The sequence below is a fragment of the Apaloderma vittatum genome, unplaced genomic scaffold (assembly GCF_000703405.1).
Source record: "Apaloderma vittatum isolate BGI_N311 unplaced genomic scaffold, ASM70340v1 scaffold13413, whole genome shotgun sequence".
NCBI lineage: Eukaryota > Metazoa > Chordata > Aves > Trogoniformes > Trogonidae > Apaloderma > Apaloderma vittatum.
The window spans coordinates 97,406-112,443 of NW_009709983.1; the positions used below are offsets into that span (position 1 = coordinate 97,406).

Below are 15,038 nucleotides of genomic sequence, written 5' to 3' on the forward strand. Positions count from 1 at the left end.
CGCAGGACTCCAGATGTCTGCAGGTTGGTTGAGGAAGGTGAGTGCGTTGAACATGGCTCTACGAGGAGGAAAAAAAACCTTCTTCTGGCTTGTCCCACCGAGCTTGTGTTCAGTGCCCTCAGCAGCCGACAGGAAACCCTAGCACCCTGCCCAGGCACGGCTTTGGCCACCGTCCAGGGCTGCGGGGGCAAGGTGGGCAATTCTTTCACCTCGAGCCGGGGTGACTCAACCCACGGATTGATTGCAGAGACCGACGAGCTTGTGTTACGTTCAAATGGATCCAACATGACAGTTCGAAATTCAATATTGTCTCAGTCTAATTGGACGGGATCCAGTTCAATTCTGTCAAACGTCCTGATTAATGCCAAAGCAATAAAATCCCTTTTAGCCATCGAGACGGTCAGGCTGCAAGGGAAGAGGAAGAATCTGATCCTTGGAAAATATAGATAAGTGAATTCAGGAACGTGAGTAAGATAAATGCCATTTTTAATGCGAATATTTCCATAACGCTTGCAAGGGCAACAATTCTCAATCCCTGCTTTCCCACGTGAATTGGTCAAGAGGTAAAAGATTCTAGTGAGCACCTTGATCAGTCAAAGCTTCCGCCCTGGAATGTGGTACGACAGCACAGTTAGCAACAACTTTTATTTCTTTGTCTGGAGACAGACTAGAAAACTTGGTTTCAAAATTGCTTACCAAGAAATCCTATGAAACGGAAGAAATGAGTCTGAAGTGCAGACGGGAACACTCCTAACTCTGGAAGCTAAACCCAGAGCATCCCACATCTGACTCCACGTGGGAATTTCATAGCTTAAACCAAATTAAAGAGATAGGAATAGGCGTCTTGTTTTACACTGACAGGAAAAACCCTCTACACTGCTTTTATTGAAATTCTATCACAGAAGCGGTTATTTTTTTGTCGCGGCACAAACGGCATTGTACAAGAGACGATGGGATGATTCCACACGTAAAAGAAAAGGGCAGAAACTTCAGACATTGATCCTATGTTGACAGAATAAGACAAAACCCAGTGGTTTCACTGATCTGTTGAGTTTTTAGGGTTGAAAGGGCTAATCCATGCTGAGATACCCTCCCAGCTTTTAGGTATAATACATAACAAAAAAAAAGAGATAAGCAAATTATATTATATTATATATAATTACAGAGCTACTAATTACATATCACAATTTCTAGGCAGTCTAGCAAATGTCGTGCTTTCCAGAACAGCAGTTCCTGAAGTGAACAGTAAATCAGCTTTTGCTTGCCACTGATTTGAAACTTTAACCTATAAATTAAATTAATAAGAGACAAAGGCTTCTTTTGTGCATTTGCAAGCCTGTAGGATTTTACAAATAATAGGACTGGAAAGTGATTTATATTCCAAGATTAAAGGTCAGTTTGGCGCACACGACTTTGGAGCGAAACACCACAGCAGAGACTTGCTATTAACTCATTCGAGCACCATCCTAACGCCGTAATCTTCTTTTTAGAGTTATAAGGGCTTGCTGTGAGCGCTGTAACTAATTGCAAGAGAGAAAAAAAAAAACCTGCGCTGGAGAAATAAGTGGGATTCTTCCCGACCTGTGGTAGGGAAATGTTTATGGGAATTGTATTGGGCCATCAGTCCCCTGATTATTGTAATTCAAATCGAGTGTATGTTCAAGTTTGAAAACACAGAGAACTGCATGGAAACAGCATAAATTAAATGTAAATAGAAGATATGCAAATAATTCATGCTTCTACCAGCAAATGAGAGGTCTCTACTATTTGTGAAATCCTCCCAGTGGCTGGTCTTCCCCTGGACAAACCAATATTCAGTGGAAATAAACCTTCAAGCAGAACTTAAGGCTTTTACTGCACGCAATAAAGAATACGGTGTTCACCTGAGAGCTGGAACAGCTTCTTATGGTTATTCCCCTAAGAAAATCCTGGGAAGAGACCAGAGGAGGGGAGCTGCGCAAACACACCCACCGCTGGGAACCCGCCTTCTTCAGTAGAACTTTTTTTTTTTTGCACGTCCGCTATTTTGGAGGCAACTAATGTGATATTTTACTTATTAAATTAAGACAGACATCTCTACTACGCGAAAATTCATCAAACAATTTACCACATTTAATAGTCCGAGAGAGACATGAAATTAGCACTTTTTCACAATCTGATGAAAACGGAATCTGATCTACAAAGAAGAAAGCACTGGTTTGTAAAGCAACACCCGATTTTTTAAACTCTATCTATAATTAAAAACGTGTAGTTATTTCGCTGTCTCTGGAAAAATAGACAGCAAGGATTTAGGCTGGTTTTTGGATATTTTAACTGTATGTTGGAGCTCTGCATACACCATTTTGCAGCTGATACTACGTGAAATTGCGGTGTTTGAGTTTCAGTTTCGCTTAGACTTCTGGACCCTTGAGAGCAAACATCATGGAAAAAGAAGAGCACTGAATTTTGGCAGACACCAACAGTTTGCATCACGCCAAAGGTCCCTGAGGCAAAGGAACTGGAACGACAATTAATCCCCTACAGGCCCTGGGGAAGGTGGGAATGGATGAGAAGATCATCCCTCCCTAGACGGCAGCTGGCACGTTGCTACGTAGGAGACCAGAAAAGACAGTATTTAATGCCCACGTATGCCATGATGGATGATAAATATGAGTATATTTATTGTCACGGAGGCTAGTTTTGACCATTTGGTGTGTGCAGGGGTGGGGAGAGCTGTGTGAGGGCTCTGGTTAAGGTCTGAACAAGTCCCAAGCTGGGCGTCGAGGCTGCCCCATCATGGCAGAGGGTCCCAGGCTGGGTGGAAGTGTTTGCGGAGCCTGGAGGATGAAGGTGCTGTGGTAGAAAGAGGAGTTGCAGGCAACGTATTGGAGCGATTCTCATCTGTAAAGCAAGAGAGATAACACACGTGTTTCTTGGAAAGCTCTTGAACATCCTTCTACCGCCTTCCCCTCTCGTTTCTGTCTTCCAGTTAGCACTGAAATTTGTCATCTTTCTTCTCGTTGCAGATTTCTTAAAACACACCATTAACTAGCTCATAAATCCACAATTTAAATAATTATGGGAGCCTTGCCTCTGTTATCTTCAAAGCCGACAAACCTCCTGGGTCCCAAACATTTCCCGAGCGCTAGATTTTTCCCTGCAGCCCGGAGGGAAGCGAAGGGCTCTGTCGTTCCTGCCCGTTGGAGAAGCAGCACAAAAGCCACGTACGGGGTCAGAGCACGCAGAGCTGATTAAGTGGCTGCAAAATGGGTTGTAAAGATTAATCTGATTAGGATTGAAAAAGACCAAATGAGGGGAGGAGAGGAAGAGAAAAAAGGAGAATATTTGAGGCGAGTGATGAGGGTCCTGGGTGGTCCCTAAATGACTTTGAAACAGTGGGAGAGTGTAACGAAGAAATGAAATCCAATAGTTGTACAGGAAGCTTTCACCGGGCTTAAAACAAATCCTTAAGAAAAACAGAAAAGAATCCAGGAAGAGGAATTGTATTACTGCTGAAAACGGTATTGGCATATTCCCAATGCATTTACAGCGTGTGACTGACAGTTCTGCTGCTGATCCCAGCAGTGGGGAGGGATAACGTCTTCCTACGCTTCAAAAACCTCCAAAGGCTCAAAACACAAAGTTCCCTGGGGGCAATTCCACTAAACTTTTGCTAGTTTACCCTGTTTTGTTTCAATATTGCTGGAAATCGGGTCAAAGATGGGGCAACCAGCGGGAAGGGGAGGGGGGTGACCCGAGTGGCAGGTGCCACTCACCTGCTCAGCTGACACCAAAGTGAGAAGAATCACAGAGGTCGCGCACTCTGGTTTTGGTTGTTTTAATAGAGTTACTTTTGGTGAAGAAACACGGAGCAAAGAGTAGGTCTTGAACCAAAGAGATGAAGAAAATCCCAGAGCGGAACCGGTGCCCTGCCGCCCGCGGTAGCTGGTGTCCGGGAGGGATCGCTTCCCGCGTGCTTATCCCATCCCTCCAATCCCTGCCATTAGTTTCCTTCCAAAGCTATTCTGAAAGGTTCTCTCTCAGCACCTGCTTACGTCCAATTTACTTTAGTTCTGTGTGGTTTCCTGAGCTTGGCCCAAAGATGCTGGGTGTGCTTTATGACGCCGACTTGCAGCTCTAGCTTTTATGTCGATAGTTCTCTGACCAGACACTCCTAAATTCCCCCCAGGATCCTGGTCCCGATGAAGACCACAGCTGAGCTGACACGGACTTGGAGGTGGTTGGGAATGCATTTACCACTCGTCTGTCATGTTTGCTGTTCAGGGTAATACAAGCCAGACTCCTGGACCAAACGCTGGCTGACAGAAAACCTACGCTCGCACGAGTGCACGACCCTGGAAAGCAGCTTCCCTGCCTGCTCTGCTTGGAATAAAATATCCTGCAAGTAGGAGAAACCTGCTTTTGTTCTACTTAAGGTGCCACATTATTAACTACCTGAGTTCACCTGGAGCATCCTTCAACCACGGACGACCCGTATTCCTTTCCGCTTTTTAAAAAGCAGCACGACCGGGCATAAATGTCAGTATTTGTCATCATTTCTTCTAAAACTGCAGCTCCACGAAGACGGCTGCACTTCTGCACATTTACTGCTTTGCAGCTTTCGAGAGCTCAGATCTCATTTTCCGAAGTGGTGATCATCTGCGGCAGAACCTGCTGCCAGCACTCAAACTCTGGGAAACCAGGTCTCCTTCCAGAAGTGCTCAGCTGGAGGTTATTCAGTCACTGAATCTCTGCAATACCCATCTTCCCAAGCTGAGCACAAATTCAGCCTTCAAAAGCATCTGCTCCCTCTCTTTTCAAGTGATGGGCGCATCTAACTATTTTTAGAATGACAGAGCCCAGCCCAAAGTCAGGAATAACAAAACATCTCTAGGAGATTGCGTTCAAAGGGATTTTCCATCCAGTACAGAGCACCCGGGACTCATCTGAAAACCTGTCTCAGACAGAGACCTTCTTGCAGCAGCCTGATACAAAATCCAGATCCAGCGTAATAAGCTTTTGATGTCGCGTTGACATTTATCTGCCAGTATTATTGCTTCATGCACTTACCCTGTGATGGATCTCGTTACTTAATTGATCGCAGGCAAGGTCAGGAATTGGTCCTTCTTCTAGTGCTAGCACTGACATCATGCAAATCACCAAAATACAGAAGAAGGAGTCTAATCTCAGCTTCAAATCCACACTAAGCAGCCCTTCGATACGTGCGAATGAGAACAACTGGTTTTTCAGTTATGCCTGGGAAAAGGTCATTTTTCAAAACTTACAGCCAAATCGGGGGCGAAAAAAAAATCTGAACATGAGTGTGTTCTTCCTTTTAGTACCAGTTGCCTTAACTCAGTTTGCTTTTACAACAGATGATGAAAACAAACTGCATTTCTAATCCATCACGGGCAGAACCTGGTTTCCTCCTTGATCTCCCTGCAGAGAAGTCATCAACAGCGGCTTTGGCTTCTGCGAGGCAAGATGTCCAGTGAGGACAGAGGTGGACCACAACTCCCTTCACTCATATTTTCACTGAAACACATCTTCCAGAGTACAAATTTTACTGTCTCAAGTAACGAAAGGCTTTGAGCAACCCCAGAAACCCACAGCACATGTACCAAATCCCTTCCCAGACACTGAGGACAGGCAGTCGCCCCGGGCTCACAGCCACGTGGCCAGCAGCACTGAGCTCAGCCCAAGCACCACAAGCACGGGCTGCTGGATTTCCACAGCCTTTTCATATGCTTTTGGGAAAAATCTGCAAAATTTCCTCATGTCAAGGCTGCATCTTATCCCGATTCTGCAGCAAACCTCATCTGGTAACACACGTGCCGGGACTTGGAAGCAGCCCTGACCTGGCTAAGCCAATTGCTGCCACCCAGCACCTCCTGTCGCAAGCGGAATCAGCAGAATCCATGAGCGAAACCATGCAAACCTGCACAAAGGAAGGAGCAGAGATGCAAATTATTCGATGGAATAAAATCAGACCCTTTCCTATCAGCAAGGAACAAAGGCACCAACCAACTGGCTCAGCCACACTGTGCCAGAAACACGGAGGTGGGTTCTTTGGTTTCCCTTTGGTGGCCGTTGTAAAAGGGAAGATCTGTGCTTCCCCCAGAAGACACCAGTTTGGGAAAGCCCACCTGTCAGACCTTAGCTCCCATAGCCAGGCCAGACCTGGGAGGTCCCCAGTGAAACTCGAACTCCAAGTACCTGCTCCCCTGTAAGGAACATCTTTGCTTCCAGCAACGCAACCTGTAGGAATAAAGCCCTGAGACAGAAAGCAGATCGTTCTCCTATTCGCCAAAATGAATGACTAGATACTGTTTCGTTTTTTGTTTCATAATGGGTTGGAAAGGGCTAGATGAAAAGTCTAACGAGGTCTAACACAGTGAAGAGAAGGGAGAAAAGAAATCAAGAGGCAGTTAAAGAGCAGTTACAGCTTCCTTCTCACCCGTATCAGCAGGGCTATCAGTCAGCAAGCCCCTAATTAGGTACAAAAGACATTGTGCTCTGGAAAGCTTCTCCAGGAGCTGGGGAGCTGCCGCACGCCAGAAGCTGGAGCACTGATTGACAGCCTCTATTTCAGAAAAGCAGTTACGGAATAATTAGCAACGATTTGTACAGATCAGAAGAAATGACCTTCGTGGCTGCGCGGCGTCTTACGTAAAGAACAAAGCTTTCCTCAGCAGCACCGAGAAATTCAGAACTCACGTGGGATTTGGTTATGAAGTAGAGGCTGGCGGAGCACAGTCCTTCAAACTTTCCTGCTCCGTGGCAACCAATCCATTCCGAGCACCTACATTAAAGTCCAGAGCAGGGAAGCAATCTCAGGTCTTACTTCCAAAATTGACAAAGATCTGTTGCTTCAGGAGCAGGTTTTTGGTTTTCTTTCCCTTTATCCCTCTGCCTCATCTTTGTCTCAGTCGTAAATTTGCCCCCCTAGCCTGGCTTTCTGCAGCAAAGGATGCAAATCATGGAGAAACACTTGGAGAAAAGGCTCTCCCTTCGAAACAACACGTAAAAAAAATTATCTTAAAATTAAAATCATGAAATGTGAGTCATTCCAGTAGTAAGCAGAAGGGCCACAGGTCCCTTGCCTGGCGCATGCCACGGCTTGCAGCCCTGCTGAGCTTTGCTGAGGACGGGCCACCAGGACACGAGGGACCTCCTGGAGGTGTTTAGCTGCTCCTGCACGGTTCCGGTACAAAGCTGGCAGAGGAGGAGGATGGCCAGCGGAGCTCTCCTCCCGGCGCTTGCCTACCCGAGCAGCTGCTTCGGCAGCTGTTCCTACCAGTTGGTGGCTGAATTTTACAAGCTATCTCTCTGTAATTAAAAAGCAACAATACTTTGGCAATCATTATAAAAACGCATCACTGGATTGCATCCCCCAGGGAGTACTGCTGCAGTGGAATACGGGGAGACGCGATAGATGGGACCATGTAGGACTTTCCCATTTCTAAACCCTTAAGATTATCTGTTTAACTGCCCTGCCAAGATCACCACCACCAGCATCCAAAAACAGGGGCTCTGGGTCAGAAACATCCGTGTCCTGCCTGTGCCACTCAAACCTGTCCCGTGCCAGGACATGTGGTCGCAAGGTGTAAGTGCAAGGGGCTGAGAACTCCAGGTTTGGTGGGGAGATTCTAAAATACGGCCCTTGCACAAAAGGATTTTCTCCATTTGGAGCACGGTAAGACATTGTGCTTGTGCCAGCGAAGCAGCACACTCAGAATTAGCAAAGCCTGGGCCAGATAAAAGCTTGGCACAGGAGGGAGTGGTAAGAGGCCCTTGGGCAACAAGCTGGTGCTCCCCGATCCCACGCCTGGCTCGTGGACCGGGTACCGAAGAGCAGTTAGAAAGCTGCTCCAGCCCAGGCAATGTCCTGCAAGCTGTGCGAGCTCCAGAAATGGCCTCGAGCAGCACAAAACCTTCCGTACCAGATTTTTTCCCCTGTGCAGATGGGAGCCTGGCTATGGGAGAGAGCTGTCGCGCTCGGAAGGACAAGCTCTGGAGCAGGCAGGGGCAGAGGGACAGGGTCAGCCGCATCCCCCCACCTCGCACAAGCAGGGAACCGAAGCTGCTGTGTCTTCACCAACATCTTTGAGACGTCTCCAGCCGCTGTGGGATCCCTGCCATGGGCTTCAGTGGGAGCAGAAATCTAGCTCCAGCCTGCAAACCGCCGCACGCATATTTGTAAACCGTTGTGTACGCAGTAGATAAATGCCTAATAATCATGATGACAAACAGACCTAACACCCAGAAGCAGCTTCCCTCCGCGTTAACTGCATCAGGAATGGGTTCCACTGAGCCAGAAAGCTTCCCTTTTACTGGGACTTCTTACAAGGGAAAAAAGCCTTTTAACCGCAGCTGGCAGTGAAACGACAGCAAACCCGGCGAATGACAAATAAAGCTCGTGGGATGACAGACCCCAGGACTTCAGCAGCCCGTTACCACCCAGGAACGTCCATTCTCACACGCTCATGCGAAGCTCCGGGGCACCACGGGCATCCAGAGCTCTGTCCCACAAACACCCCAGGGTGCAAACATACACACCTACCTTGGGGACTCCAGCCACGTTAGCAAAGAAAATAACGCAGGAGGAGGTTAAACTCCCCGTTCACGGTGTTTTGCCAAGCTGGGATTAGAGCTCGGGACTCCTGGCACCCAGAACCAGGATTAATCTGCCAAGTGTTTCTACTCCCACCCCTCATCCCAGCCTCCAGGTAGTTTCCATGTGCCAGGCTGTGCCTGGTGGTGTAGCAAAGCCTTCTCAACTCCATCAGCGTCTGCCTTTCTCTTCCACGCTGACTGGAGCCCATCTACTCCTCGGGGATTAGAGGAGAGTTAGGCTGGTAGGAAAATACCTCTCCTATGTAAACCGTGCGTTCTGCCATTTCCCTCTCCAAATTACACAGCGTCACAGATCGTAAGCCCTCCAAACAGAGAGTCTTCAGTTGAGGAACAGATCTCCATAAAGGCTGGAATTAAGGCCCCTGCACGTTAGAAAGGAAAGAGGGAGGGAAAATATGCTCCGTTTAATTACCCGAGCCGTAACAACATTTCACTCTTTTACACACGGCTCCTGACAAAAGTGGAAATGTTATTTTCCACGAGCATAGCTGCCGGTTCTACTACAAATAAATAGTGCAGGGCGCCCTCCCCACGCGAGAGATGGAGACCATGTGTTTTCGGTAATTCTCTTGGCAGAGAAGCCCGTGTAGATTTTGGACTGAAGTTCAGGACTGGAACAGGAGAGCTGGGGTGGCCAACATACATCACAGCAGACTACATTTGGCCCAGCTCCATTTACGAGCTGGTCCAATACCCAAGTTTTATCATCCTAATTACGAGCAGATTCCCAGCTCCCTCCCTCCCTTGCAGAGGTATCTTCAGTTTTACCCTTTTCTTCCTCCCCTCAGCCAGCTGAAATCAGCAGGTGAACTGCTGTCCTTCGTCTGTTGGTAGACAAAATTCGGCCTCTTTCGTTTTCCTTTTATTGCAGCGTCTTTTGCACAGATTAAAATAATTGATATTGATAATGCGATCTGCCCCCCACCCCTGTTCCCAATTACTTGGTGCAGGCTGGGGATCCTGCCTCGTGGATATGACAGGAATGGTCTTAATTAGCCTTCTGGGCTACGGAACTGATTCTGGTTTTGATTTGAAATATTTGGGATTACGCAGGCTGACAGTTGTGGGCTGGGGTCACCGACGGAGCCGGCCGGGGGATTCTGGGGGGCTCGCACTGAGCTGGCTTTTCTCAGCCGCTGCCAGGCGCCTGGGCAAAAACGAAGGACGATTTACCGCAGCCACCTTCGCATTCGGGATGAAGAATGACAGAGCTGAGGGGTCTGTGCATCCCAGGTTTTACTGAGAATGAAGCACCACACTGATGCTCCAAGAGCTAACCCAGCAGCAGGCTTTGTAAAAGGTCACCCTTGTATTCAGCAGGTGAAACTCCATGGGAAGTAAATGGTAATAACCAACAACAACAAAAAAAAAGAGTGTTAAAGCTGAAAAGGCAGATAAAACTTACTGGACCCGCAAAATTCCATTTCGAAACATGCAAGCAGTTAGCTCAGTCAGATGAGCAAAAAATAAAGCCACCAGCCCCTCGAGAAACTGATAGATTTTTTTCCTCTTTGGGAAGAGGAATGCCAATGCTCTCACAGGACTGGTCACTCGCCAGTCCCTGGCACTCGCATGCAATTCTCTTGACACAAAGGTGGAAAGGCAGAGGTCCCGTACGAGCGTCCCCGTTTCCAGTGCTCAGCGTGCCGACCCCCTGAAAAGCAATTCATAGGCAACACCTTGGAACACGTTCTGCAGGTCAGAGAAGTCAGGCTCTGCCAGGTTTAATTGGAAAGGGGGAAATGGTTTCCAGACGGGATGGAGGTCCGCCGAGAATGTCACCCCACAGGTACATCTCCAGGGGCCGACAGCTCGGGCTGCTCACTGCAATGAACTTGTGTCTTACCAACGCGGGACCAGCGCAAAAACTGCACGAGGCTGAGAGCCTGCAGCCTCCTGCGAGCAGATGGGGCACGCTCGCCCACTCGTTAGCCAGACACGGATTAGAGAGCAGAGGCGTGACAACGTGCTGTGCCACTTCCAGTGGCTGCGATGTTAAACTGGAGAAGGGGATATTGCCTCGGCACCGTTTCCTCCATTAAGCGAGAGCCACTCGCTCAGCGCAGCGTCGCCGTGTGCAGCAATTTCTTTCTGAACGCTGTTTATACAAAACGCAAATGCAAAAGAAATACAGATAAAAAGAGAGGGAAAGCTGAGCTCCTCTCTCTGTAATCAAAGAGGAGACAACACGCAGAGCCAGAACACAAACCACGGTTTATAATCAGAATGCAATGTAATCAGCGAAGCAGATGTCAAAAAGATAAAACCGTATAATTCTGAATTGCCAGCGATTAGCGCTGCGCATCTTGGAGCGCGCTGAGATGCTCTATTTCTGGCCACATATGTCTGCATTTTGGAAGCGTGAGCAGAAAACATTCAGCACAATGCTACAGAAAACTCCCTTCTGCTCCTCTCCTGCAGCATTTTTACAGAGAGGGGGTCTTAGTGAGGCTCAGGTTTGCTCCTGAATCACTCCCTGATGGGGAGAGAAGGGAAGGAGAGAAACTGGACTTTTAGGACGGGTTGGGGAAAATCAGCATCACTGAGCTGGCACGTGGCTACTAACTGAGACAGAAGACTACAAGGAAGAAAGAAAACATGGAGAGTTGCCTGGCAGAAGAGAAAAGCTCAGAAAAAAATTCTTGACCAGAGTAAAGCAGACAAGAGAAACTGGTTTTAACGTGCGGATCGCTCACCTCATAGTGATAATCCATGCAAGTTAACTCTCTCCAGCAGCGATCTCCTCGAATTTTAATCAGCCCCTGGGGGGAAAAAAAAGAGAAAAACTACCATCACAAATATTGTATTTTACTTTATCTTATATGTCAAGGTATTATCTCAAGATGCCAAATACTCTGGTTAAACTACAGGGAGAGCCTGTAACGGCAGGGGGAAGCAGAGGCTGGAAAGACTCCCGGGCACATCTGCACCCCAGACCCCGCTGCTGTCCCCGAGGGAACACAACGCAACGAGAGCTCCAACGTGACTCCTTCCACTGCCTGTTTGCTGAAAATTCCATACAAAAATCCTCGAGCAATATGCCATTTCACTTGAAATATGCTGGAAGTTGCCTTTACCCGCAGCCGAGCCCTTGCAGAGCTCCCAGAACTGCGGGGCAGGAGACAGGGAGGCACAGAGCATCACGAAGCCATAGGAAAAGCTTGAAAAGTAGGCTCTGCCACGGGAATATTTCTGTATAACAGACTGAAAAGTTACCAGCAGATCTAAACACAGCTGCATTCATGGTTTTAAAATCCAGGCCCAACCATCTCCCTCTCAAAAAGCCACCTCTGCTGCCTCTATGAAAAGGAAAAGGGACACAGACTGGGATGGGGACCCCGCAGGCTCCGAGTTGGATGCAGAGATGCAATCAAAGTAATTAGAGAAACAAAAGAGGAGAAGGGGAAGGAAGCTGACAGATCTGAACACAGATGAATGCGCTAATGACAGGTCTGCTCCACCTCAGGTTAGAGGTTGGCAATGAAACAAGCAGGTATCAGAGGTTGCTGTGCGTTGAGATTTCAGGGCAACAAGAGGGTGAAATTTCCAAATCAGTGGGTCCATTCCAGGGCTGGCAGTAATATTAGGATTAAATTTCTTTGCCTCGGTGATGAAGAGTAGAAAGGAATCAGTCGTCCACAGCAGGAAAGACACCTGGCCAGGGATGAGCCGGCTAGCAGGAAGCCTCGCAATCAAGCCGTGCCAGCCCCAAGGTATGCGGGTTCAGCTTTGATGTGCAGCGAAAGGTCCCTGATTAGGATCACAATATCCCAAATCGAGGAAAGCTTCACTAGTCAAAAGGTTGAACCAGCTCTGTCATCTGCATACAATTAGGGGGTATTTGCCTACCTCTGACATTGCCCCAGTTATAACGCTCCTGCCTTCCTTCCTAGAAAAACACAGGGAGATTCTCTAAGGACCCACTGCCGGCTGCACCAGGAGCATCCTGAACCTTCTTTTCCTTTGCAGTAGGGAAGATTTTTCAAGAAGAGGCCAGTGACCTTCAGTGCTAAAATCTGAGAGCTCATTGGAAGAGATTCCAGCACTACAGCACATCCTGGCCTACTGGTTTCATCAAAATGGCTAAAAAATCACTCACCAACCTTCATTTGCAGCAATGAACAAAGTTTAGTAGATCTGAGGCTCAAGCAAAATTCTCAATTCCCAAACTGTCCAGACCACGTAAATAAATATTCAGAAATAGGCAGTTCCCCAGGCTGAGGTGTCAGAGAGCCCAGGGCTGTTGAGTGTGGAAAAGAGAGAGGACTCCAGTAACTCCCGGCCAATACAGAAGGGGTCAACTGGGACCCACCATTGACCGTTTCTCCTGATTCCAGACACAAAGGCAGTCTGATGACAACCTGACCGAGTAGCTGGCTTAGAACTGAGCAAATGACATACTTCACACCGAGGATCCTTTACTGTATGGGAGCCCAAAGTACCAACGTGCTCAGCAGGGATTAGGCACATTCTCAGGGGGCAGGCTCGGGGTAGCTTCTGAGCACAACCTCCTGCCCAGAAAGTCCCTAAACCACTCGGCAGCCAGGAGCTGCCCCAGAAGATCACTTCAGGCTTTACACTCCTCCTCAAGCATCTGGTACTGGCTGTTAAAAAGACAACAGAAGAAGTTAGTTGCACCTTGGGCTTCACTCAAGGAAGACTCTCCTAAACAGAAAAATATCCACAAAAATAGCCACAAGCTTATTTTGTAGGCAAATTAATAGGAAATAGGTACCTTTCCTGGTCTGAGCCTTATAGCAGATGATGTTTAGACAAGTATGTCCTTGTGCATATGGGTGACCCCGCCCCGGACTATTTACAGCCTTAGATGATACCTGTTATCAGGCACGTTGCTGAGTTCAAGCAGATTGCACCATTACACCCATCCGCTGCTCCAAATTATTTCTCCTTTTCCTCCTAGTCATAAAAAAATAAAATATTTTTCATGCCAATGCTAACTGAGGAGGAGAGCAAGCAGGAACTATTACGCATTTTCAAAATCCGTGAACCCGGACAATTCACATCCTGCATTTCTGCCCAAGAATAAATCTGGAGAACCTGATAGAGTTAAGGCACTAAAAGCCCAAACTCCTCCTGACACATCTCAAGAGCAGGATGAGTCCTCCCTGGCAGAGTCATTTGTACATGATACCATCCTGTGCTCAACCAAGAACACACCAGACCCCCGGCAGGGTACCCTGCACCTCCCTGCTGGCCTTCAGAGCCCTAAAACTCTCCAAGAGCTGCACTGAAGCCTGAGCACTGTCCCCCTAGCAGCCTCTGGAGGAAAAAGGCACCTTCAAACCTCGCGCTTGCTGTCGTCTCACACGGGTCACAACGGGAACGGCTCGGGGTGGTTCCACGCCAGGAGCTCGGACCCACACACACCCTGGCGCGGGAGGTCTCTATCTCAGCATCAGCACGGAAGGGACACTCCCCACCGGCACTGCCACCACAAAAACCCAGGCAGGGCTCATCCAAAAGGCACAGAGAGAAGCACGACGGATACAAAGTGATATCACGTGTGACTCGGGGGATGGGGAAGCAGAGCGGCGGGTACCGATGGCCGCTCTGCGGGTTTATCCTCTAGCGAGTTATTCAGCCCATCCCGTCACTCTCCTCTCCATCACTCTGCGAGGGCTGGAGCTGGGCAGACAGGGACAAGCCAGACTCGCTGTCAACAGTCACGGCTTCATCTCCCCCGCCCGGATCATCCGCAGCTCGCTCTGCCCCTCGAACCTTTTCTAAAATTACAGGACGCGGCGATAGCATCTCACAGGATGTGCCGCAGCCGGCAGTCCTGTCAGTGGCAGGACGGACATTAAGAAAGGCTCTGTGCAAGAATGCTGGAATATTAAAAAAGGACAGCTATCTTGATGACCTTCCCTCCTACCTTGCCCAAGCTGTTATCATGCTCTATTATTCCACAGGGATCATTAAAACAAGTATATGATAGAAAAGCACCAGATCGAAAAATCAAAATCTTCTCTGCAATGAGTCACTAAGAGAGTCAATCACATTTTGTTTACTATAAAGCTTTCAAACACGAACGTCACTTAAAGCTCTTAATATCAAATCCGTTTTTCAGCACAGAAACTCCCACTCTTATAATTAGGGGGTGTTTCAAGTCTTCTTTACCCTGCTGCTGTCTTCAAGTCCACTTCCACTCCCACACTGGCACGTGAGTTTTACAATTTTGAAATTAATTTGGACCAAGAAACAAGATAAATCTATGTGCTCCGTACCTCCATCTCTGCTGAGAAGAATCACAGAAGGGGCACGAGCCACGGTGGCCAAATAATCCTGCTGTGAAAAGCTGTGGATCCCTGGCTATAGACGCATCCAGGACAAGGCCGGACACACCTGACTGCTCCGTGCTTGGATGGACACGGTTTTTACACACTATCCCCTAATGATTTGGC

At 48.0% G+C, this 15,038-nt stretch overlaps 1 protein-coding gene across 1 annotated transcript in view; it reads right to left on the minus strand.

Annotated features, from left to right (window-relative positions):
* Nucleotides 1-11,378, minus strand: part of LMF1 (lipase maturation factor 1) — a gene marked incomplete at its 5' end in the record, with an annotated part of 108,051 nt that extends 96,673 nt beyond the window's left edge. The window contains one exon of the mRNA XM_009867148.1: nt 11,313-11,378. Coding sequence (XP_009865450.1) covers nt 11,313-11,378 — 66 coding nt within the window. The remainder of the gene's footprint in view (nt 1-11,312) is intronic.
* Between the last annotated feature and the right edge of the window lie 3,660 nt (nt 11,379-15,038).